Source organism: Narcine bancroftii, chromosome 3 (genome assembly GCF_036971445.1).
Source record: "Narcine bancroftii isolate sNarBan1 chromosome 3, sNarBan1.hap1, whole genome shotgun sequence".
In the NCBI taxonomy this organism is placed as follows: Eukaryota; Metazoa; Chordata; class Chondrichthyes; order Torpediniformes; family Narcinidae; genus Narcine; species Narcine bancroftii.
The window spans coordinates 25961681-25984748 of NC_091471.1; the positions used below are offsets into that span (position 1 = coordinate 25961681).

Below are 23068 nucleotides of genomic sequence, written 5' to 3' on the forward strand. Positions count from 1 at the left end.
GACTGGAAAAAGCACTAAGTTTTACAGATAGATGACACAAGAATTGGCTGGAGAATGAAAGGGAAAATAATTGGGAATGTTGAAAATCCAGAACAAAAACAGGAAATGCAGGAACACTCAGCATAACAGGCAATATCCCTCAAGAGAGGGAGGAGAGCTAGCGTCTCCAGTCGACGATCCTTACCCCATAATGAAATGCCATCACCCTCAAACACCAGCCCTGATCTCCCTTCCTCACAGGTGCTGCCTGACAAACACTTCCAGCATTCTCATTCACTCCCAACAAACCCTCCAAACATTCTGCTACTTGTTGCCTTGTCAGTCGATCTGGTTAAAGTCAGAGCATCAGGAGCAAGACAAATGGAATTTAGAATCATTTAGTGTTAGACAGCATGAGAGAGGCCCTTCAGCCCAACTTGCCCACACCAACCAAAGTGTGCCTCCTGCACTCATCCCACCTGCCTACACCTGGCCATTATTCCTCTAAACCCAACCTATCCAACTATTACCTCCTCCTTGTGGGACTGTCCTCCTCTCCCTACCCCTCCCCGCCCCCAACCATTTTGATCGGGCGCCTGCCCACATTTTGCTTATACCTTGATGAAGGGCTCAAGCCTGAAACATTGGTTATGTGTCTTTATCTTTGTTATATAAAGGATATTTTTTGACCTGCTGAATTTCTCAAGCATTGTGCTTTTACTATCCATGTATCTGTCCAATTTATTTCTAAAAATTGCAAGAGTACCTGCCTTAACTATCTCCTCTGGCAGCCTGTTCAATACACCCACCACCCTCAGTGTAAAAAGGTTGCCCTTGAGGTTCCTGTTAAATCTCTCCATCACCCCTTCCCCCACACCCCCCCCACCCTTTCACCTTAAACCTATGTCCTCTGGTTACTGGTTTGAAGGGAATCTTGCTTGGGCTCAGTAACTTTTATTGATTTAAATCAATATTGATTGAGCAACAAACTTCATAAAATCTTAACTCCTTCAATTGGTGCCAACTGCACAAAATATACAAAAAGAATACACAAAAAAACATTAAAGCTCTTTTTCTTGTTTAGAGCAGTTAAGAGGTCACTTCTTTTACTCTACAGTAAGCTGTCTGTTTCAGACTGTCCCTGTGCTTTGTCTCTTTCTGTAGAACCACTGAAAGCATAGCACTGGGTCAGCTCGTCAAAGCCAAGATAATCTAGTGAGAAGCAGTGCAAACAATTCAGCTGCTCTCTTCACAGGCTTCACAGTTCTGCGACGCAATCAGAGTGCCCTCCTCTTCTGACCTGCTGTCTGACACCTTCACATCCTTCAGAAAGGTCTTGTGTAGACTGAGGACTGAGGCTATTACTGCAAACACGAGAGCAAGTACAGCAATGACATAGCTTTCACCGAGAGTTGCCTGCATGGTTGCTTTCTCAAACTCTTTCCTCCTCAGCCGCATCTTCACATGGAAGAACAAGTAGGAGCACAGCACCAGTGAGCCCAAGTCCAGAATGGCTGCAAAACACAAGATGGCAACTGTCTGAGTCCTCATCACCACCCAGTAAAGCAATCGATTCAGTCAGACATGGTACTGCTCTGGTTAAAAGATTCCCTTGATTTGATGTGAAAAGGTTAATTTCTGCATTAATATATAACACATATACGTATATTCATGTGGAGTGGAGTCAACAAGGTGTTTAAGGGTCTTTTAAAACACCAAGAAAATCAGTCATCGGATAGCAGATGTTCAACCAAGGTATGGTGCAACCACTGTATAGCTATTATGTATGAACTGGCCCACTCCCTGCGCCTATGACTCTTCCCCTCCGCGGAAATCCCAATAAAGGCTGTTATGCCCAAACTCCTCCTTCAGTACCTGCCTTGGAACCGGGTCAGCAACATGTGAGTTGTGTTGATGTCTTAAGATGATTAAAGCCTATTAAACATGACTCTCAGTCTAGTGTGTTGATTAATAGCGCTTCAATTTAATCACCTTAATTTTGGGCCATGGACGAGGTAATATGGGTGAATAAACTGGGCACCGACCCTAAAGATCCAGAGGCCTCGGTCAAATCCGATCAATGTCTGCACTGCCTCAACGCTTTCATGAGATGCAACAACATGCAAAGTGAAGAAGGCAAATGACATCTACTCTTTGCTCAGGTCGGCTACAGCTTTCTTCAGATGATAAGGGATTGCACTACTTACTCGGACACAATGGAGCTCCTGCAGAAACAGTATCGGACCTTGATGAATGTTATCTATGCCAGGTACCTTCTGGACAGTTGTAGACAAGCACCTAGTGAGTCAGTGGGTGAGTACAATGAGGGTCCTGTTGGAGCTGGGACGAGCCTGTGACTGTAGAGAAGTCTCTGCTGTTGTTCACTTATAAGAAGTGATATGCGATGTGGCTGGATTCAAATCTGATCACATCAGACAGAAACTCTTAGAAAAAGGGTGTTTGAAACCTGCAAGAAGTAGTCAATCTGGCTAAAGCACTCGAGACAGTGCAACTGAATGCAGAGGTCTTCTCCTCGGGAAACACGGCCGCCAAGTGGGGAGTATGGATGCCGCCATCTTGGGATGCGAGGTCCTAGGTTACCGCCGCCATCATTGAGCACTACTTCTGCAGCCATGCAAAACATCCCCAAAAGAGCTGCCCAGCCTGAAAGGCTACATGCTCTGCCTGCGAGAAGAAGGGACACTACGGGAAGGTATGTAGGTCCCAAACCCCCTCCAGCAGCACCGCGCGCAGCCGGGAGCCTCTGCCATCTTGGACTGTGCCACTTCCAGTTTCACCTCCGGCATCACTTCCAGTCACTGGAAACAGCTCGGCAGGACCACGGGGGTGGAAAACCGAGACAACACCACTTCCATCTTCACTTCCAGCAGCGAGGAGCAGCACTGTGTGCATGGCATGGGAGAAGCCATCTTGGCCGGCACCCGCGAACCAACTCCACAACAGTGACTCAGACAGCGACAAGATGTTGGCCTCGATCACCCTGGATCAGGACAGACAACATCAACTGGCCAGGGCCATGATCCATATCACAGTAAATAGTCGTGTCACGAACTACCTATTTGAAACCAAGAGGACGGAAAGCTTCATTCACCAGGCACAGTGCAGTGTTACTTCCTCGTGGTAAACCTGGCAAACTGTAAAGTCTCTTTGGCCTCCAAATCCCACTTGGCTGCGATTGACGGCAGTTGCACCATGACATTGACTGTGTGGGGCATGGAGTACAAGAACTTTAAGCTCCTTATCATGCTACAGCTCTGCTCACCAGTCATGCTGGGACTGGACTTCCAGTGCCAACTAATGAGTGTCCTACTGCAGTTTGATGAGCCACACACCCCCCTTCACAGTCCACAACTACCAATTTTTAAACCACCCGATCCCCCCTCCAAACAGAACCTGTGGTCTCTCTACTCTCTGGTTTCCATCGCTGCCCCACTTCGAGAACTTCACCCCTGACTGCAAGCCGGTCACCACCAAGAGCAGGTGATACAGCCCCGGGGACAGAGCTTTCATCAAAGCAGAAGTCAAACAACTTCTGGCAGAGTGGATCAGAACCCAGCACCAGCCCTTGGAGGGCACAGGTGGTGGTTGTTAAGAGCAGAGAGAAACACCGCATGGTCATTGCCTACAGTCAGAACATAAACCATTTTACCCAGCTGGATGCCTAACCAGTCCCTCTCATCGCCGATATGGTGAACGAAATTGCCCAGTACCAGGTCTTCACAACCATTGACCTCAAGTCAGCCTAACACCAATTCCCGATCTGCTCAGAGGATAGCCATACACTTCCTTCGAGGCAGACAGCTGCCTCTACCCCTTCCTCTGGGTCCACTTCGGGATCACCAATGGGGTCTCTGTCTTCCAGAGGGAGATGGACCAGATAGTGGATGACTATGGGCTCAAGGCCACATTTCCCTATCTGGACAATGTGACCATTTGCAGCCATGACCAGCAGGATCATGACGTTAACCTACAGAAGTTTCTCCAGATGCCCAAAAGCCTCAACCACACATACATCCAAAAGAAGTGAGTGATCAGCAGTTTACGTGGCCATCCTTGGTTGTATGGTGGAGAATAGTGTCATTGCGCCTGACCCCCTGTTGGAATTCCCATTAACCCAGACCCTCAAGCCTCTGAAAAGGTTCTTGGGGTTCTTTTCGTATTACATTCACCTTTCCCTGTCGGCTGAAGTGGAAGTGACAAGGGTGACATCGCCAAGGTGATGATGCATGCTTTGGATGAATCCATCCCCTTCCAGGTGGAGAGGAATGCTTCCAACTTTGCACTGGCTGCCATGCTCAACCAGTCGGACAGGCCCGTGGCATTTTTTTCCCCAAACCCTCCAGGGCCCCAAACTCCAGCACTCAGCCACCGAGAAGGAGGCCCAGGCCATAGTGGAAGATGTGCACCACTGGAGGCACTACCTGGCTGGCAAACCATTCACCCTGCTGGCTAACCAAAGTGTAGTCGCATTTATATTCAATAACCAACAGCAGGGAAAAATTAAAAACAATGTGGACCTGAGGTGAAGAATTGAGCTATCCACCTACAACTATGAAATCTTGTACCGGCCCGGGAAACTCAATGAGCCTCCCGATTCCCTGCTCCGGGGGACATGCGCAAGGTGCAGTTGGACCGCCTCAAAGTCCTCCACAACAACCTCTGTCACCCCAGGGTCACCAGGCTGTACCACTTTGTTAGAGCCCGGAACCTCCCTTACTCGGTTCAAAATATCATGGAACTGAACTGAAGAGGACCAGATGTAAACCCCAATTCCATCAGCCAGACAAAACCCAACTGATTAAAGTCACCTGCCCTTTTGAATGCCTGAGTAAGGATTTCAAGATCCCACACACTTCCACTAACAGGAATGTATACTTCCTAATTATAATCATATAACCATATAACCATTTACAGAGCGGAAACAGGCCATGTTGGCCTTTCGAGTCCGCACCGGTTCACTGATTTTGTGCGCCCTCTTCAGGCAGTATTCTGATTTCCAGTAATAACTAGTGAGAACCTAGTTTCTGTTGCAGGACTTCACAAGGAATGCAACATCAGAGCGCAGTTGGAATGTTCAAGATTTTATTGAGTATTTTAGATTGTTAATCTGGCCCTTCCTGCATCATTGATGAATACTCCCGCTTCCCTTTCACCATCCCCTGCTCAGACATGACCACGGCCATAGTCATAAAGGCACTGCCTACATCCCTTTTTAAAAAGTGGCATGACATAGCTGTCTCTTCATATATAACAAAGTACACTTTGGCCTAATGACTCTGCCGAACACAAAAATCAATTGCTGAAAGGCCTGGACAGAGTAGATGTAGCAATGATGTCTCCCATGGGAAAGGAGTCTAAAACAAGAGGGCACAACTTCAGGATACAAGGGTGCCAATTTAGAACAGAGATGTTGAAACATAATTCTTTAGCCAGAATGTCGTGAGTCCGTGGAACTTGTTGCCACAGGCAGCTGTGGAAGTGAGGTCGTGAGAGTATTTAAGGTAGTTATTGACAGGTATTTGATTAGTCAGAGTGCTAAGGGTTACGGGGAGAACTGGGAGTGGGAGGATGGCATGATTAGAATGGCAGAACAAACTCAATGGGCCTACTTCTGCTCCTATATCTTTAGATCTTGATGGATGGTAGAAATCCTAAACTTTCAGGGACAGAAAAACTCCTTACATTAAAAACCAATAATTTTAAGGGGGTGGTGTGAAGTAAGTGCTGAATAACCACTGTTTATTTCATGCTGTATACACACTTCAAAAAGGCTCTTGGTACTACAATCACTTGCTCCTCTCCTTCACTATAAATGATGCCAGAGCCACTGGCCCTTTTCCTGCCATGATTTTTATTCTTTCTACTTTTTTTGGAGCATTTTATTTATCCAGTCACACCCAGAGAAGAAAGAATAATGGCTTTTCTTCCTATTCCCTTAGCACCCTCCAATGCGCCCCAGGGACCTGTCCACCTTTATTCTTTATTTCTTTTCCACATAACGCGCAACATCAAGTGCTCAGTTCAGCTGTTCAAACCTTTTACGTGTGACTCAAAATCTTGACTTAAGAGACGAGAGTATCGTACAGTCACATGACATAGAAATAGGCCTTTCAGCCCTTTTTGTCCATGCCAATCATCAAATACCCATCTGCACTAATTCAATTTACCAGCACATTCTGGTCATCTTTGATGCCTTGGCAAATTAGTGCTCATTTTATTAAATATTAAGAGTCTCTGCCCAAACTGTCCAGTCAGGTAGTGCATTAAAAACTTTCTGAGTTTAAAAAAGAATCTCATTTGTATCCCTTCTAAATATATTACTCCTCATCTTAAACCAATTCCCTCTGTTATTGACACCCTGCCATGGAGAAAAGTTTCTAACTGTCTAATTTATCTGTGCCTCCTATAACATTGTGCACCTCTGCTGTGTTTCCCTCCTCACTGTCCTCTCCACCAAAGGAAACAAACACAACTTATCCCATCTTTCAACATAATGGAGGCACTTCATCCGGCAAGCATCTCTGGTCAATCTCCTCTGACCCTCTCCAGAGTAAGCACTTCTTTCTATACTGAGATGACCAAAATTGGACATACTATTCTCAAAGTGCCCTCACCAATGTTTTACAAAGCTGTTTGATAATTTCCCTTCTCTTTTTTTTTCTATGCCCTGGCTAACAAAGGTGAACATCCTGAATTTTTTTTAAAAATAACTTTCCTACCCACACTGTCAACTTCAGAGATCTATGGACTTCCCACAGCCATCAAGCTCCTGAATGAATCCCACAACAGTGTGATGGTGCTGCCCTTGCTTGGTGCTAATTGACCTTTCTTTTCATTACAATACTATACTCTGTAAATTGTACTCTCTATATAGCTGTATGAACTTTGAGATGACGTTAGAGCTAACAGAAGGTCCCCTCTCACCATATAAGCGTAATGTAACTAATAAATTTAAACTCCCTCCCTATTGTTCACTGCGCTACCAACTCAACCAAAATTGATGGAAGATAAATATTGGATTGGAAAAAACTAAAGGCAATTGGAACGGTTAAACAAAAAGGAAGAAATGTTTACCTGTTGTAAAATGTAACATAATTGGTATGCTAAACAAAAGTGGATTCTGTGATCCCAAGAAGCTTAGAATGAAGGCTCCAAAGCCAGTCAGAATTCCAATATAGCTGCAGGTGGCCATTACTATTAAGAGGGCGATTCCTTCATAATTCATGATGGCATTTGGATCTGTAGAAGAAAGTGCAAGAAAGGTCAGTTACCATGATTTAATAATCCTTTAAAAATATTTTTATTGATATTTATTCAATAAAAATGGACAATTATGATGTGCTACAGAACTAGTGCAAGTCAGAATGAAACTCAGAAGTACCCAATAGCACAAACATAATGACACAATGGAACCTAACCAAAAACAAAGGAAAAGAAGATAAATTCTTACCCCTTCCCCTCAGCAAGATTGAAGGTAGACATTTAAAAAATTCAAGTGGCATAATCCTGGCGAGAATCAGCACCATGCCAAAATTCCAAATCACACTAACTCTTAAGGTTATGATCCAATCACACCATCTACATATTTTCCCGACAATACCATGATAGTATAAAGAAAGGGGATAAGTCAGCATACAGGAGGGAGACTGAAAACTTGGCCGAATGGTGCACCAACAACAACCTTGTACTCAATGTCACCAAAACCAAGGAGCTGATTGTTGACTTCAAGAGGAGAAAGCCAGAGATGTAGGATCCAGTGATCATTGGGGGAATCAGAGATGGAGAGGGTGAGAAAATTTAAGTTCTTAGGAGGAGGATCTTTCCTAGACCCAACACATAAATGGCATTGTACTTCCTCAAGAGTTTGTGGAGATTTTGTATGACACCAGAAACCCTGACAAATTTCTACAGATGTGTGTAGAGGGTGCTGACACCAATACCCCTGAGCATAAACCCCTATGAAAGGTAGTGGACACAGCCCAGGACATCATAGACAAAACCCTCCCCACTATTGAGAACATCTACAGGGAACGCTGCCGTGGGAGAACAGCAGTAATCATCAAGGACCTACACTACCCAGCACATGCTCTGTTCTTGTTGCTGCCATCAGGAAAGAGGTAGAGGTGCCACATGACTTTCACCACCATGTTCAGGAACAGCTGCTACCCCTCCATCATCAGACTCCTCAACAACAAACTAATTTAAGGACTCTTGCATGCACTTTATTGATTTTTTAAAAATTCTCTCACTAATGCAATTTGTTTACATTTGTTATCTGTTTACAGTTCTTTATTTGTTTACACATACATGTCGTGTAGTTTTTTTTTGCACTACCAAAAAGTAGTAATTCTGTCTCACTCACAGAAAAAGAGTCTCAGGGTTCTATGCGATGCCATGTATCTACTCTGACAATAAATCTGAAGCTGCTCTACAGCAGGCTGCAAACTGTGGACGTCGCTGGAGGAGCTATTGGCATTGTGTGGGAATACTTAGCATTGAGGTGCATCCCATTGGAACAGGGAACCAGGCGTACGTGTTGAAGTCTCTGTATAGTAAGAGTGTGCTGATATTGAATATTGCTGCACGTGTGTGAGAGAGAGAGTAAGCACCCACTGGTATTGGAGATCACTGAGTCTGATGTGAGTGCTTACGTTGTTTAAAGTACCGAAAGGTGTTTTGTGTCTTCCCCGTTAATATTTCCCTGGTGGGGGGGGGATCCCCTCGGCTCGGAAGGGAAGGGTGGAAAAGAAGAGAACTCTCATAATTGGGGACTTGCTGGTTAGGGAAGCAGATAGGAGGTTTGCTGGACGAGATCAGGGCTACCGGTTGGAATGTTGCCTCCCAGGTGCCAGCGTCAGGGATGTCTCTGATTGAGTTCAACAGCATTCTGGAGGGGGAGGGGGAGCAGCCAGATGTTGTGGTCCACATGGGGACCAATGACATAGATAGAAGTAGGGATGAGGTTCTGAAGAACATATGGATTTAGGTAAGAAGTTAAAAAGTAGGACCTCAAGGGTCATAACCACGGGATTGCTGCCCATGCCACGTGTGAGAGAGAGTAGGAACACGAAAATGTGGTGAATTAATGCATGGCTGAACAGTTGATGCATGGGGCAGGGGTTCATATTTGTGGATCATTGGGTTCTCTTCTGGGGAAAGTCTGATCTGTACAAAAGGGATGGGCTCCACCTGAACTGAAGGGGAACTAATATCCTGGTGGGCAGATTTGCTAGAGTTATTGGGGAGGTTTTAAACTAGTTTGGCAGGGGGGGTAGGAATCAGAATGAAATTAGGGTAGAAGAACACCTAGATTTGAAGGGTGAGAGGAACCGAAATGTTAAAGTTAATAAAGTGGGGGATAATAAAATAGATGGTAATCAAAGGAATCTATGTGGGGGACATTCTCTCAAATGTATATATTTCAATGAAAGGGGCATGGTAAGGAAGGTGGATGAGTTTAAAGCATGGATTGACACATGGAAATATATTGTAGCCTTCAGTGAAATATTCCAGGATTCCGTTGTTTTTGGCGTGATAGAACAGGGGGGATAAAAGATGGACCAGCCAAATTACTTGTTAGAGAAAACATTACATGGCAGGATAGATTGGAGAGCTCAATCAGTGAGGCTATTTGGGTGGAATTAAGGAATGGGAAAGGTAGGAAAACACTAATGGGAGTATATTATAGGCTGAGAAAATTAGAGGAGCAAATTTGTAAGGAGATAGCATATATGTGTAATAAACATAGGGTGTTGATTATAGGAGATTTTAACTTTCCACACATTGACTTGGTCGCCAATACTGTAAAAGGGCTGGATGGGTTGGAGTTTGTCAAATGTGTTCAGGAAAGTTTTTTTAAAAATCAATGCATAGAAGAACCAACTAGAGAGGGGGCAGTATTGGATCTCCTATAAGGGAATGAGATAAGTCAGGTGACAGAGGTGTGTGTTGGGGAACCCTTTGGGTCTAGTGATCATAATACTATTGGTTTTAGAATATAATGGGGAAGGATAGGACTGGGTCTAAGGTTGAGATTCTTGATTGGAACAAGGTAAATTTCTAAGAGATGAAAAAGGTTTAGACGGGGTGAATTGTGATCAATTATTTTCAGGGAAGGATATTCAAAGGGGAAATTTTGAAAGTACAGAGTCGGTCTGTCCCTATGAGGATTAAAGGAAAGGTTAGAAAATATAGGGAACCTTGGTTTTTTCAAAGGATATTGGGAATTTGGTTCGGAGGAAGAGGGACGTGTACAACAAGTATAGACAGCAGGGACTGGATGAGGTGTTTGAGGAATATAAGGAGTGTAAATAAACTTCAAGAAAGAAATTAGAAAGGCTAAAAGGAGATTATGAGGCTGCTTTGGCAGGCAGGGTCAAAATAAATCCAAAGGGTTTCTACAGGTACATTAAAAGTAAAAGAATAGTGAGAGATAAAATTGCACCCCTTGAAGATCAGAGGGGTAGGTTATGTGCGAAGTCAGAAGAGATGGGGGAAATTTTAAATGATTTTTTTTTCTTTAGTTTTCACAAAAGAAAGAAATATTGAGCCAGGTGAAGTAAGGAAATCTGGTAGTGAAGTCATGAATAATATAGAGATTAATGAGGAGGTAATATTGGCTATTTTAAAGAGAATGAAGCTGGACAAATCTCTGGGTCCTGACAAGATATTCCCTAGGACCCTGAGGGAAGTTAGTGTACAGATAGTGGGGGCTCTGATGGAAATACTTAAAATGTCACTGGCCATGGGGGAGGTGCAGAGGATTAGAGGATAGTTCATGTTGTTCCACTGTTTAAAAAAGGCCCCAAAAGTAAACGTGGTAAGTATCGATGGTGGTAAATTAATGAGATTGTTGTTAGAGATGGTATATGCAATTATTTGGAAAGAGAGGGATTGATTAGGATTAGTCAACATGGTTTTGTAGGTGGTAGTTCATGTTTAACCAATCTTATAGTTTTTCACGGAGGCTACTAAGAAGGTTGACTGTGGAAGGCTGTGGATGTAAGGGTTTTGACAAGATTCCACATAAGCAGTTAGTTAGGAAGGTTCAAGCATTAGGTATTAATGTTGAAGTAGTGAAATGGATTCAACAATGGTTGGATAGGAGATGGCAGAGAGTAGTGGTGTAAATTTATTTTGTCAAATTGGAGGCTGGTGACTAGTGGAGTGCCTCAGGGATCAGTACTGGGTCCATTGTTGTTTGTCATATAGCTAGATCATTAATATGATAGGGTGGTAAATTGGATTAGTAAGAATGCAGATGATTTGAAAATTGGTGGTGTTGTGGACAGTGAAGAAGGTTAGAAGAGTGGCCTGAAAGATACAGATGGAGTTTGATACTGATAAATGTGAGGTGCTACATTTTGGTAGGACTAATCAAAATAGGACATACACGTTAAATAGTAGACAATTGAGGAGTTCAGTGGAACAAAGGGATTTAGGAATTCTGGTATACAATTCCATCAAAGTTAACTCACATGTAGATTGGGTGGTGAAGAAGGCATTTAGTATGTTGGCCTTCATAAATAGAATACAGGAGTTGTGATGTTATGTTGAAATTGTATAAGGCATTGATGAGTCCAAATATGGAATATTGACTGCAGTTTTGGTCGTCAAAATATAGGAAGGATATAAACAGAATACAAAGAGTGAAAAGGAGATTTACAAGAATGTTGTCTGGGTTCCAGGATTTGAGTTATAGAGAAAGGGTGAGCAGGCTGGGACTTTATTCCCTGGAGCTTAGAAGATTGAGGGGTGATTTGATAGAGATATTTAAAATTATTAGGGGGACAGATAGAGTCAATGTGGACAGGCTTTTTCCATTTAGAGTGGGGGAGATTCAAACAAGAGGTCTTGGATTGAGATTGAAGGGGGAAAAGTTTATGGGAAACATGAGGGGGAATTTCTTCACTCAGACGGTGGGGGGAGTGTGGAATGAGCTTCCTGCCGAAGTGGTAGATGCGGGTTCGATTTTAATATTTAAAGAAAATTTGGATAGGTGGATGGACAAGAGAGGTGTGGGTGGTTATGGGCTAGGTGTGGGTCAATGGGTCTAGGTGAGAGATTTTCAGCATGAACTAGAAGGGCTAAACTGGCCTGTTTCTGTGCTGTAATGGTTATATGGTATGTGCAATAAAGATCATCCTTTGTTTAGCTTGTAAGTGAACCCACTGAACCTGATGTGATCACAGGATCACAGAGACATTTCAAATGCTGAAAGGCCTGGACAGAGTAGATGTGGCAAGGATATTTCCCATGGGGGAAGAGTCTGGAATAAGAGGGCACAAATTCAGGATAAAAGAATATCAATTTTAAAAAGAAATGCTGAAAATTTTCTTTAGTCAGAGGGTTGTGAGTCTGTGGAACTTATTGCCACAGGCAGCTGTGGAAGTGAGGTCATTGGGTATACTTGATGTAGAGATTGACAGGTATTTGATTAATGAGGGCATTAAGGGTTAGGGAGAGAAGTCCGGGGAGTAGGACTGAATGGAAGGATAGATCAGCTCATGATTAGAATTGTGGAGCAGACTCTGTGGGCCTACCTCTCCTCCTATATCTTGTGCTAAAGTGTTGGTGAGACCAGACTTGGAGTATGGTGTGCTATTCTTATCACACAGCAATTGGACAGATGTCATTTTGCTGGAAAGGGTTCAGAAAAGATTCAAGAGGATTTTACTGGGACTGGAGGGGTCAAATTATAAGGAGAGGCTGGGGGGGGGGGGGGGGTTTTCCTTTCTCGATGTAGGATACTAAATTCCAGTGAGTACAGTCCCAGACAAGCCAACCTCTCCTCTTAGACTGACCCCCTCATCTCTGGAATCAACCTGGTGAACCTCCTCCACACTGTCTCCAAAGCCAGTACATCTTTCCTCAAGTAACTTGAGCAGAACTGTGGGCAGTATCTAGATGTGGCCTCACCACCACCTTGTACAGCTGCATACAACCTCCATGCTCATAAATTCAATCCCTCTGGCAATGAAAGTCAACACTCCACTGGCCTTCTTGTTATCCTGCTGCACCTGCAAACCCATCTTTGATGATTCATGCACAATCACTCCCCAGTCCTCTGCACGGCAATCACTTGCCATTTAAAATAACAATCGGATCTGCCATTTTTTCTTCCAAGGTGGATAACTTTACATTTACCAACATTGTACTCCATTAACCTTTCATGGCTTGGTTCAGCATCATGCTGAAGAAGATTGAAAAGAGGGTTGGTGCGAGAACACAGCCTTGCTTCACGCCATTGTTAATGGAGAAGGGTTCAGAGAGCTCATTGCTGTATCTGACCCGACCTTGTTGGTTTTCGTGCAGTTGGATAATCATGTTGAGGAACTTTGGGGGACATCCGATGCGCTCTAGTATTTGCCAAAGCCCTTTCCTGCTCACGTCTCCAGAATGGAGGACCATCGCCTTCCCAAGATCGTATTATATGGCGAGCTCTCCACTGGCCACCGTGACAGAGGTGCACCAAAGAAAAGGTACAAGGACTGCCTAAAGAAATCTCTTGGTGCCTGCCACATTGACCACCGCCAGTGGGCTGATAACGCCTCAAACCGTGCATCTTGGCGCCTCACAGTTTGGCGGGCAGCAGCCTCCTTTGAAGAAGACCGCAGAGCCCACCTCACTGACAAAAGGCAAAGGAGGAAAAACCCAACACCCAACCCCAACCAACCAATTTTCCCTTGCAACCGCTGCAATCGTGTCTGCCTGTCCCGCATCGGACTGGTCAGCCACAAACGAGCCTGCAGCTGACGTGGACTTTTTTACCCCCTCCATAAATCTTCGTCCGCGAAGCCAAGCCAAAAAGAACTCCATTAACCCATCACTCCTTGAACCCATCTGTATCTCTCTTCAGACTCTCCGTATCCTCTGCACAATTTGCTTTTCCACTCAATTTAGTGTCATCAGCAAAGTTAGATACATTACACTTGTTAATGTATATCATGAATAGTTGTGGGCCCAACACTGACCCCTGTTGGCACCCACATGCCAACGAGAAAAACACCCATGTATCCCAACTCTCTGCTTTCTATTGGTTACACATGCAAACACATCACCGCCAACTCTATACATCTTGTGCTCCATTTCTCGAGGATGGCTGTTCGCAATGACCTGCGAGAGTAACTCAGTTACTGTCAATTTTCCTTCCTTTAGTTTTTTCTTCATTTTACAAAACAACACTGGAGCACGACTATTTTTTGCTAACCTTTGGATAGCATGCATCTGAAAGCTTTTCACTTTATCTCAGTGCACATGCCAGTAATGAATAATAATTAAAATAAAATCCTTTCCTCGCTTGGCTCATAATCACTCAATTAAAATAACTGAATTAAGGAGTCAAGCAGTAATACGAATAGACACACAGGAGATTGCAGATGTTGGAATCTGAAGCCTTACACAATCTGCTGGAGGAACTCAGCTGATCAAGCAGCATCAGTGGGAGCAAAAGGAATTTCACTCTGACCTGTCTGTCCTGGGATTTCTCCATTGCCAAACTGAGGTCCAACATAAACTCGAGGAACAACGCCTCATATTTTGCCTAAGCAGTCTCCAGGCCAATGCAATGATCACAGCATTTTCTTATTTCAGGTAATGAGGCCCCCCTCTCTCTCTTTCTGTTCCTCCTAATCCCGTATTTGTTTTCCTTCCCAATCCATTCTTATCCTCCCTCTTCTTTGGTTCTATCCTATCCCAACCTCCCCACTGAATTTTTCAATCTCTCATCACCCACCCAACTTTGGTTCCATCTGGTGTCCCATCCTACCACCATTCTCACTCCCTCCCCCCATCCCTGTCAGACTCATCTTCCTCGATCTTGACCTCTGTTATTTTCGCCTCTCTCTCCCCCTTTGTCCAGCATTTGCCAGTCCTCTGCTGATGTTGGACGATGGCATTCAGGGGCCCCCAACTGCCACTCACCGTTTGCAACCCGCAGCTTACAGACCCACCCCCCCACCCCCCCCAATTGAGCACCCAGCCTCCAGCATCAACCTGCAGCCACACCACCTTGCTGGTGGCCCCTCCGTCACTATTCGCGAACTTCACCCCGGACTGTAAACTGATCGCCACCAAGAGCAGGAGCTACAGCACTGAGGGCATGGCGTGAGGTTCGGTGACTCTTGGCGGAGGGGATCATTGCCCCTAGATCCAGCCTCTGGAGGGCACAGGTCATTGTGGTCAGAGGGGCAGGCAAGCCCCAGATGGTGATTGATTATAGCCAAACCATCAACCGCTTCACCCAGTTGGATACGTACCCTCTACCCAGATAGCTGACTTGGTCAACAAGGTTGCACAGTAGAGAGTCTTTTCGACCATTCACCTCAAGTCAGCCTATCATCAACTTTCCCTTCGCCTGAGAAACCGGCTCTATATGGGTTTCGAAGCCGATGACAGACTTTTTCACTTCCTGCGGGTGCCTTTCGGTGTTACTAACGCTGTTTCTGCTTTTCAGAGGGTTATGGATTGGATGGTGGAGGAGTACTATGTTCCCATACCTTGGCAATGTCATCACCTGTGGCCACACCAGCAGGTCCATGACGCGAACCTCGCAAATTTCTTACATATGGCCACAGGTGATACGTACAATAAGGACAAGTGCACATTCAACACAGACCGCCTGACCCTTCATGGATGCATCGTGGCACATGGTGTCATTGCCCTGGACCCCGACCGCATACGACCTCTTATGGAGCTCCCAGTCCCAAACACCCTAAAGGCATTAAGTCCACAACTTTCCCGTTATTGGCAGAAGCCCAAGCTGCATTCTACCAGATCCGAGGAGACATCGCAAAGGCCACAAGGCATGCTGTGGACGAGTCCATTCCTTTGCAGGTGGAGAGTGATGCCTCCGATTTTGCACTAGCCACCATTCTTGACCAGGCAGGCAGGCCAGTAGCGATTTTCTCCCGCACCCTGCACAGTCCTAAGATAAGTTACTCCTCGGTCAAGAAGGAGGCCCAAGTGATCGTTGAGGTGGTGCGCCACTGGTGACATTACCTGGTGGGTAAACAGTTTACCCTGCTGACAGACTGAGGGCTGTGGCCTTCATGTTTAACACTAAACAGTGAGGTAAAATCAAAAATGACAAAGTTCCTAGGACGTGAACCAGCACCCATCTCGACCGCCTCCAGACCCTCCACGACAGTCTATGCCACCCCGGAGTCACAAGGTTACACCACTTCGTCAAGACTTGGAACCTTCTGTACTCCGTTGAGTACGTCCGGTCCATGAACAGATGCTGCCAGATCTGTGCTGAATGTAAACTGCAGTTCTACCGGCCCAAAAAGGCACATCTCATTAAGGCCACACGCCTTTTTGAATGGCTCATTGTCAATTTCAAAGGTCCCCTACCCACTACAAATAGGAATACCTACTTCCTGACAGTGGTGGATGAGTTTTCAAGGTTCCCCTTTGCTATTCCCTGTCTGGATATGACCTCGACAATGGTAATCAAGGTGCTGCGCAGTATCTTCACCCTGTATGGGTACCCCGATTACATCCACAGCGATCAGGGGACCTCGTTCATGAGTGAGGAACTGTGACAGTACTTCCTGGCCAGAGGCATAGCCACCAGCAGGACCACCAGCTATAACCCCAGGGGTAATGGCCAAGTGGAAAGGGAGAATGCCACCATCTGGAAGGCGGTGCTCCTGGCCCTTAGATCCAAAAACATGCCGGTGTCCCACTGGCAGAACGTTTTGCCCGAAGCTCTCCACACCATCTGATCGTTCCTGTGCACTGCAACTAACACCAGTCGGCTTGAACGTTTATTTGCTTTCCCTAAGACATTGGCGAATGATGCCTCCATTCCTCTTGGCTGGCAACCCCATGGTTGGTCCTGCTACAGAGACACACGAGGGGCCATAAGATGGATCCACTGGTGGAAGCGGAACCTCATACACGCCAACCCGCAATACGCGTTTGTGCGGTACCCCGATAGCCACGAGGACACTGTGCCTATCCGAGACCTGGCAAGGGCCGGGGATCCCGAAACCCCCATGCCTGCCACAGCCCATCCCACGGAACTGACCACCCCACATGGGAGCGCAATACTGGAGGCCGAGCCACCCGGTTCTTCTCTCCCCTTCCTCCCAGGAGCCTACAATCATCACCCCGACCCAGACTGTTCTCTCCCCTGACCCCCCCAGGACCGCTTCCCCTCCCAAACAGCAGAGCACGGACACGCCTGCACCCGGTAGTCCCGCAGAAGGAGGAAGTCGCCGGTGCGGCTAAACCTCTAGTTAGATTTTAAAAATCTCTCTTGTGGTGTCGAAAAGAAAGGGGGGGGGGTGTCTGTTTAAAAAGAGTGGGTGAATGTAATGGTTTGGATTGTATGTACTCATTGGCCGGTAAAGGCCCAGGCTGGCCCGCCCCCTGACGACACTCTCCCTGGACTCCTCACCTGGGACCCAGGCCATAAAAGTCAAACCTCCTCTCCCTTCCCTGCATTTCCCTAGCTTGGATCCGGACCAGCTCAAGTCTTATGTACAATAAAGCCTATTGTTCCCCTCAGTCTTTATCCTTGTGATTATTGGGGCAACTGGTGGTGCCCAACAAATATATAAAGAGTAAAAGAGACATGGGTAGATAGAGGAACGATTGAAAATTATGCTGGAGAAATTATAATGGGTAACAAAGAGATGGCAGAGGAACCAACCAAGTATTTTGTATCAATCTTCACTGAGGGAGACTATAGCAATACTCCTAAGAGTCAGAGGTTTCAGGGAATAGAATTAAGTATAGTCAGGATTACTAGAGAGATAGGGCTTAGTAAGCTGAATGGACTAAAGATAGATAAATCTCCCAGAACGGATGAGGTGTGCCCGTGGGTTCTGAAGGAGGTGGCTTTGGAGATTGTGGAGGCACTGGAAATAATTTTCCAGAAATCAATAGACTCTGGCATGGGTCCAGAGGGTTAGAAGATTGCAAATGTAGTTCTACTGTTTAAGAAAGGAGGGAGGCAGAAAAAAGGAAATGATAGGCCTATTATTCTGATGTCGGTATTTGGAAAGTTACTGGAGTCGATACTCAAGGTTCATGACATGATAGGTCCAAGTCAGTATGGTTTCGAGAAGGGAAGATCCTGCCTAACCAAACTAGTGGAATTTTTTGAGGAATTCAAGTGGGATGGACAAGGGAGAGGCTGTGCATGTTGTATATTTGGATTGCCAAAAGGCCTTTGAAAGGTGCTGCATAAGATGCTGCTTAATAAGATGATAGCCCATGGAATTACGGGAAAGATACTAGATTGGATGGAGCATTGGCTGATAAGCAGGAAGCAAAGGGTGGGAATATCGTGTTCTGGTCGGTTGCCGGTTACTAGTGGTGTTCCGCAGAGGTCAATGTTGAGACCGCTTCTTTTTTACAATGAATATCAATGATTCAGATTATGGATTCAATGCCCAAAACATTATGGAGGTGTAATGGAAGATTCTAACCTGTTTTTTTAAACTTGCAGCTCTGGGTTCTGCAAGGCTGAGAACCTGCTTGTGTTTTAGAATCAGCAGACATAAGCTAAATTCTACCAAGGGGCCAGAGATGCTGTTATCTGATGAAAGGACATCTGTGTACCAAGAACATTTAATCTTCCTTCTTGTTTTGGTCACAGACTGTCAGAGGCCTAGCCTTGATGCAAAATAAACCATTGTATTCAAAGTGATAAGCTGAAAATTATGTTATTCGTTAGAAGCCTAGCATGCTAGCTTGCTTGCTTATCTTTCTTGCTGTGCTGGGAATAGGTGCTTGGGTAAGCAGTTTTTGGGTAATATAAGTCATGGTCCCGCTGCTGAAGTTTGAGACTCTCCGTGAGGTGGCAACATCTCTCAGCAAGAAGAACTTCTGGAGTCCAGCCAACGTCCCAGTCAGGGGAGGTGGAGAAGTTGCTACCGGCGCCCTGACAACCAACTGCAAGTGTGCAGTCATTGCCTCGCTTTGGCAGTTGGGACCAGTCCAAGCGTTGATAAGTATAGTTGGGAAGGGCTTGCATATTGTAGTGTGAAATCAGCTTTTGAATTTGTAATAAACATTTGTATAAACTGAACTGCTCTCGGTGTGTGTGTCTATTTTCTTTTGGTAGCTCAAACACTGTGACCAATCTAAAACGAACAAAATGAGAGGTATAAGTTTACCCAAGACAGGAGGGTGCTGTATTTTTCCAAGAAATGTATAGTTTTTCCTTATCTTTAGATAAATGTGCTTGCGCAAATTTCATTTGAATATTCTTGAGAAAAAGTTGTAAAATCTGTCAAAACAAAGGCATGGACCCAGTGTACAGGGGTTGGCTTTGATGGGAGATGAGACAATAGCTAGCAGACTACAATGCTGAATAATGTGGGACGATTGCATCATTGTAGAATTGCATCAGATGTACTAGTGTGTTTCTGGAAAAACATCTCCTGCCCTCGCCTTTGCGAGACCCTGAGACACAGCCCTGAAAAAGCCTTGCAAACCACCCATTTCAGTTAAATTTGGGGATGAAGAATAAATGCTGGCCTTGCCAGTGACACTCATATCCTGCATATGAGCAGAAAAAAAACATTTCACAATATACAGAGTTTGCAGACACCATGGTTGAAGTAAAAACACATTGGGGGCCCCACCATTCTGTTCAGGCATATGCCTACGTTTTGTCACACCTTAATGAAGGGCTCAATCCTGAAACATTGGCTATGTATCTTTATCTTTGTTAAATAAAGTACACTATTCGACCATCTGAGTTTCTCCAGCATTGTGTTTTTTTTTAAACCACAATGTACAGAGGTTCTTTACTGAAGAACAATGTAAATTATATTTCTCTTTGCCCCAGCCCCACCACACACCCCACCATTGACAGCAGGTGCACACACACCAGTCTCCAAAGAGAAGCTGACCATAGACCACTTGTGACAGACACCAGTCTGCAGGAACTGTCCAAGTGACTGAGCATTCCGGCCACCCTATCCCAAGGGATCATCTTGCGAATAGGTTCAGGACATTTACATTGCCCCTCACTAGGGCATCAAGGCATCTCTCACCATAGACTTCCAGGCCACACACAGACCAACTACCATCCACTTCAGACTAGCTGAGCGCCACTTTCTGAGCTGGCCACTGAGGGAATGGAAGTTCTTGTAGGTCATTTGTGTGGGTGAAGTGAAAGGGAGAACCCTCAGTACCTAGACTGCAGGCACAGAGGGACACTCCAACACAGATCATCAAAGCCCACCTATTTTGCGAAACAGGGAAACCACAAGGGTTTTTAAATAGTGAATGAAAGTCATGATTTTCCATTTAAACATTATTTAATTTTGCTTTATGAACAAATGAGGGCTTTACCTCAGATACTGGAAACAATTCTGAGGGAGAGGAATAATGATTGCTGAGAAAAGCATCGCTCATTAGAGAAAGCAAACATGGCTTTGTCAAGTGCAGTTTCTAGCTGATCAATTCAAATGAATTCTTTGAAGAAGCAACAATGAGATCAATGAGGGCAGACCAGTAGAAGTAGTTTACATGGATAAGTCCCACATGGAAAACTGGTTCAAAAGATTAGGCTCCATGTGATCTATGACAAGTTGGCAAACTGGAGGCAAAATTGGCAATAGGTGATAGTGCAGGGCTGTTTTTCCTAATCAGAAGCCTGTAACAAGTTGTGTCCATCAAGGATTGGTGCTGGGACCTTGTCGATTGTAATAGAAGTGAATAACTTCAAGTTTATTATAATTCAATTGCACAGGGTCAACCCGATGAAAAAGAATTCTCCAGTCCTCGGTGCAAAATACTATTTCTGATAGTAGGTTCAGAGAGAGTATTAAGGAAAAGAGGGACCTCAGAGTACATGGATCTTTGAAGGTAGCAACACAGGTAGACCATGTTAAAAGGAAGCTAAGATGGAACATGGGATATTGGCCTTCATTAGTCAGGTATTCAATATACTGTAGATGCAGGGATATTATTCTCTAACTTGATAAAACCTACATCAGATCTCAGCTGGAGCACTGAGTGCAGTTGCAGTCACCAAGGTAGAGGATATACTCTATGCTAAAGCAGTGAAAAGGGTGTAGAGGAAATTCCCCAGGATGTGGCTTGGGATGGAGGAGTTCCGCAATGAAGAGAGAAAGGAGGTTTGTTCTCCCTGGTATGAAGGAGGTGAAGAAGAAACATGAGGCCCATAAGATTATGAGGGGTTTAGATTGGGTAGATTCCAAGAACCCTTTCTCCACATCGGAGATAGATATAACTGGAGGACATTGATTTAAGGTAAGGTGGAAGAGATTCAGAGGAGATAGGAGGTCAACATTCTTCAGTCAGTGTGTGGAAAGTTCCTGGAATGTACTCTCTGAGAGGGTGGTTGAAGCTGGTTCAGCAACAGCATTTAGGAAATGTCCAGATGAGCACTTGAATTGCTCAAACACTGAGGGCTATGGACAGAGTGCTGGGAGATGGGGTGAACAGAGAAAAGTACCCACTAGTTTGCATGGACACCTGATGTGTTTCCATGCAGTAAGATTTGACGATTCTACTGGCAGCTGACTCACCAAATGAGTTTCAGGTTAACCCACCCTTATCACAAATTACGTTGGATGGGCTTTTAGGACATATCTAAAATTTACCCTTCCCAATTTAGAATACCTAGTTAACGTGAATAGGAAAGAATGACTGTAAAATAAGCTATACTGTAACAGCCACATGCCCACAATAAGTGTTCTAGTGACCGATGTAGGAACAATTTTACACACTGCTCATTTGACCGAGGATGAAACCAGAGATTTGAAGAATGGGTGACAAAAAGCATCAAAGTACATTACACTGCATCCATCTCAGCTAAGCTTATGTTGCTTTCACACCATCCTCCACAGCAGTGCTTCTGGATCCTTTTGATGTACAGTTAGCTCAAGAGACCTTCTACTTTCAGAACCTGCAATAAGGTCTCAGTAAATGTTTGGAAAGTCCCCCTCTCCCCACATCCTCCCAAGGTAACAAAAAAGAAGGGTTCACAAATTATACAGTATACATCTGGGTCTAATTGTGGACTTCAAAAGTCCACTCAGATTAGTTTTGGCAGTCATAGTTTTCATTGTACTTACTTGTAGACAGATGTGAATCAATCCCAGGCAATTCAGGACAATGTCCTAGGTTAAGCTGTTTTCAGCATATTTAATATCATATGCAATGCCAAGGTGGGCTAGTTCACTGATTATTAGCCCTTGTTCACTCCAGTCATAATTCTTGGACAATCAAGAATGCACAACGTGAGAAACAACAGGTGATCATCGTCCTGATCACCCACTCTTTCTCTCCACACTATCGGAGAGCAATTGTTTCAGGTGAATGGATGAAAGTTTAGAGGCATTTTTTTACAAAACAGATTAGCGAGAGCCTGGAATTCATTGCTGGGGATGAGATTGGTACAATAGGGCCATTCAAAAGACTTAGTTGGAGACATGGATGTAAGAAAAGAGGGTTATGTCTGTGTTTGGGAAGGATTAGATTGACATAGAGTAGGTTTAAATAGGAAAGAACAACATCAGGGGCTGAAGGGACTGGACTGTAATGCTCCATATTGACACTAACATCCCAAGGGGAAGGAGCAGGTGTGAGTTACCACTGACCAGAATCTTGAATTGATCCAGCCACAGAAATGTGATGACTACTGCAGATCAGCCCTTCCATCTCCTCCACCTTGCTCTACCCTGACACAAGTAGTGGACCTTCACCAACACCCAGGAAAAATGACACCACCCTTGTCAAAGCTGTGCACTGGACTGACATACAGTGCACCAACACAGACATCCATTTGCCCCAGCACAGGATGCACTGGAGGATATTAGATTGAAGTAAGGAGTTTATTCTACAACTCTTGCTGTCTTGGTAGAATTATAAAAATATCAAAAGACTCATCTCATCCAATTCACACTCCCCTCCATTAGGGAGAAGAACATGAACCTCTAGATTCAAGAATATTTTCTGCCCAACTTTTACCAGCCCTTGGGAATGAAGGGATATATCGCAGGTTGGCATGGAAAGCCAGCCAGTGGGGTAAGTAAATTTCAAGCATGTTATGTAGACTAAGAAAGGTACAGTTAGC

The 23068-nt window shown here is 44.8% G+C and overlaps 1 protein-coding gene across 1 annotated transcript in view; it reads right to left on the bottom strand.

Annotated features, from left to right (window-relative positions):
- Positions 1–917: 917 nt before the first annotated feature.
- Positions 918–23068, bottom strand: part of LOC138757020 (transmembrane protein 127) — a 47942-nt gene continuing 25791 nt past the window's right edge. The window contains exons 2-3 of the mRNA XM_069923613.1: positions 7075–7239; positions 918–1493 (exon numbers count right to left, since the gene is read on the bottom strand). Coding sequence (XP_069779714.1) covers positions 1216–1493; positions 7075–7239 — 443 coding nt within the window. The 3' untranslated portion in view covers positions 918–1215. The remainder of the gene's footprint in view (positions 1494–7074; positions 7240–23068) is intronic.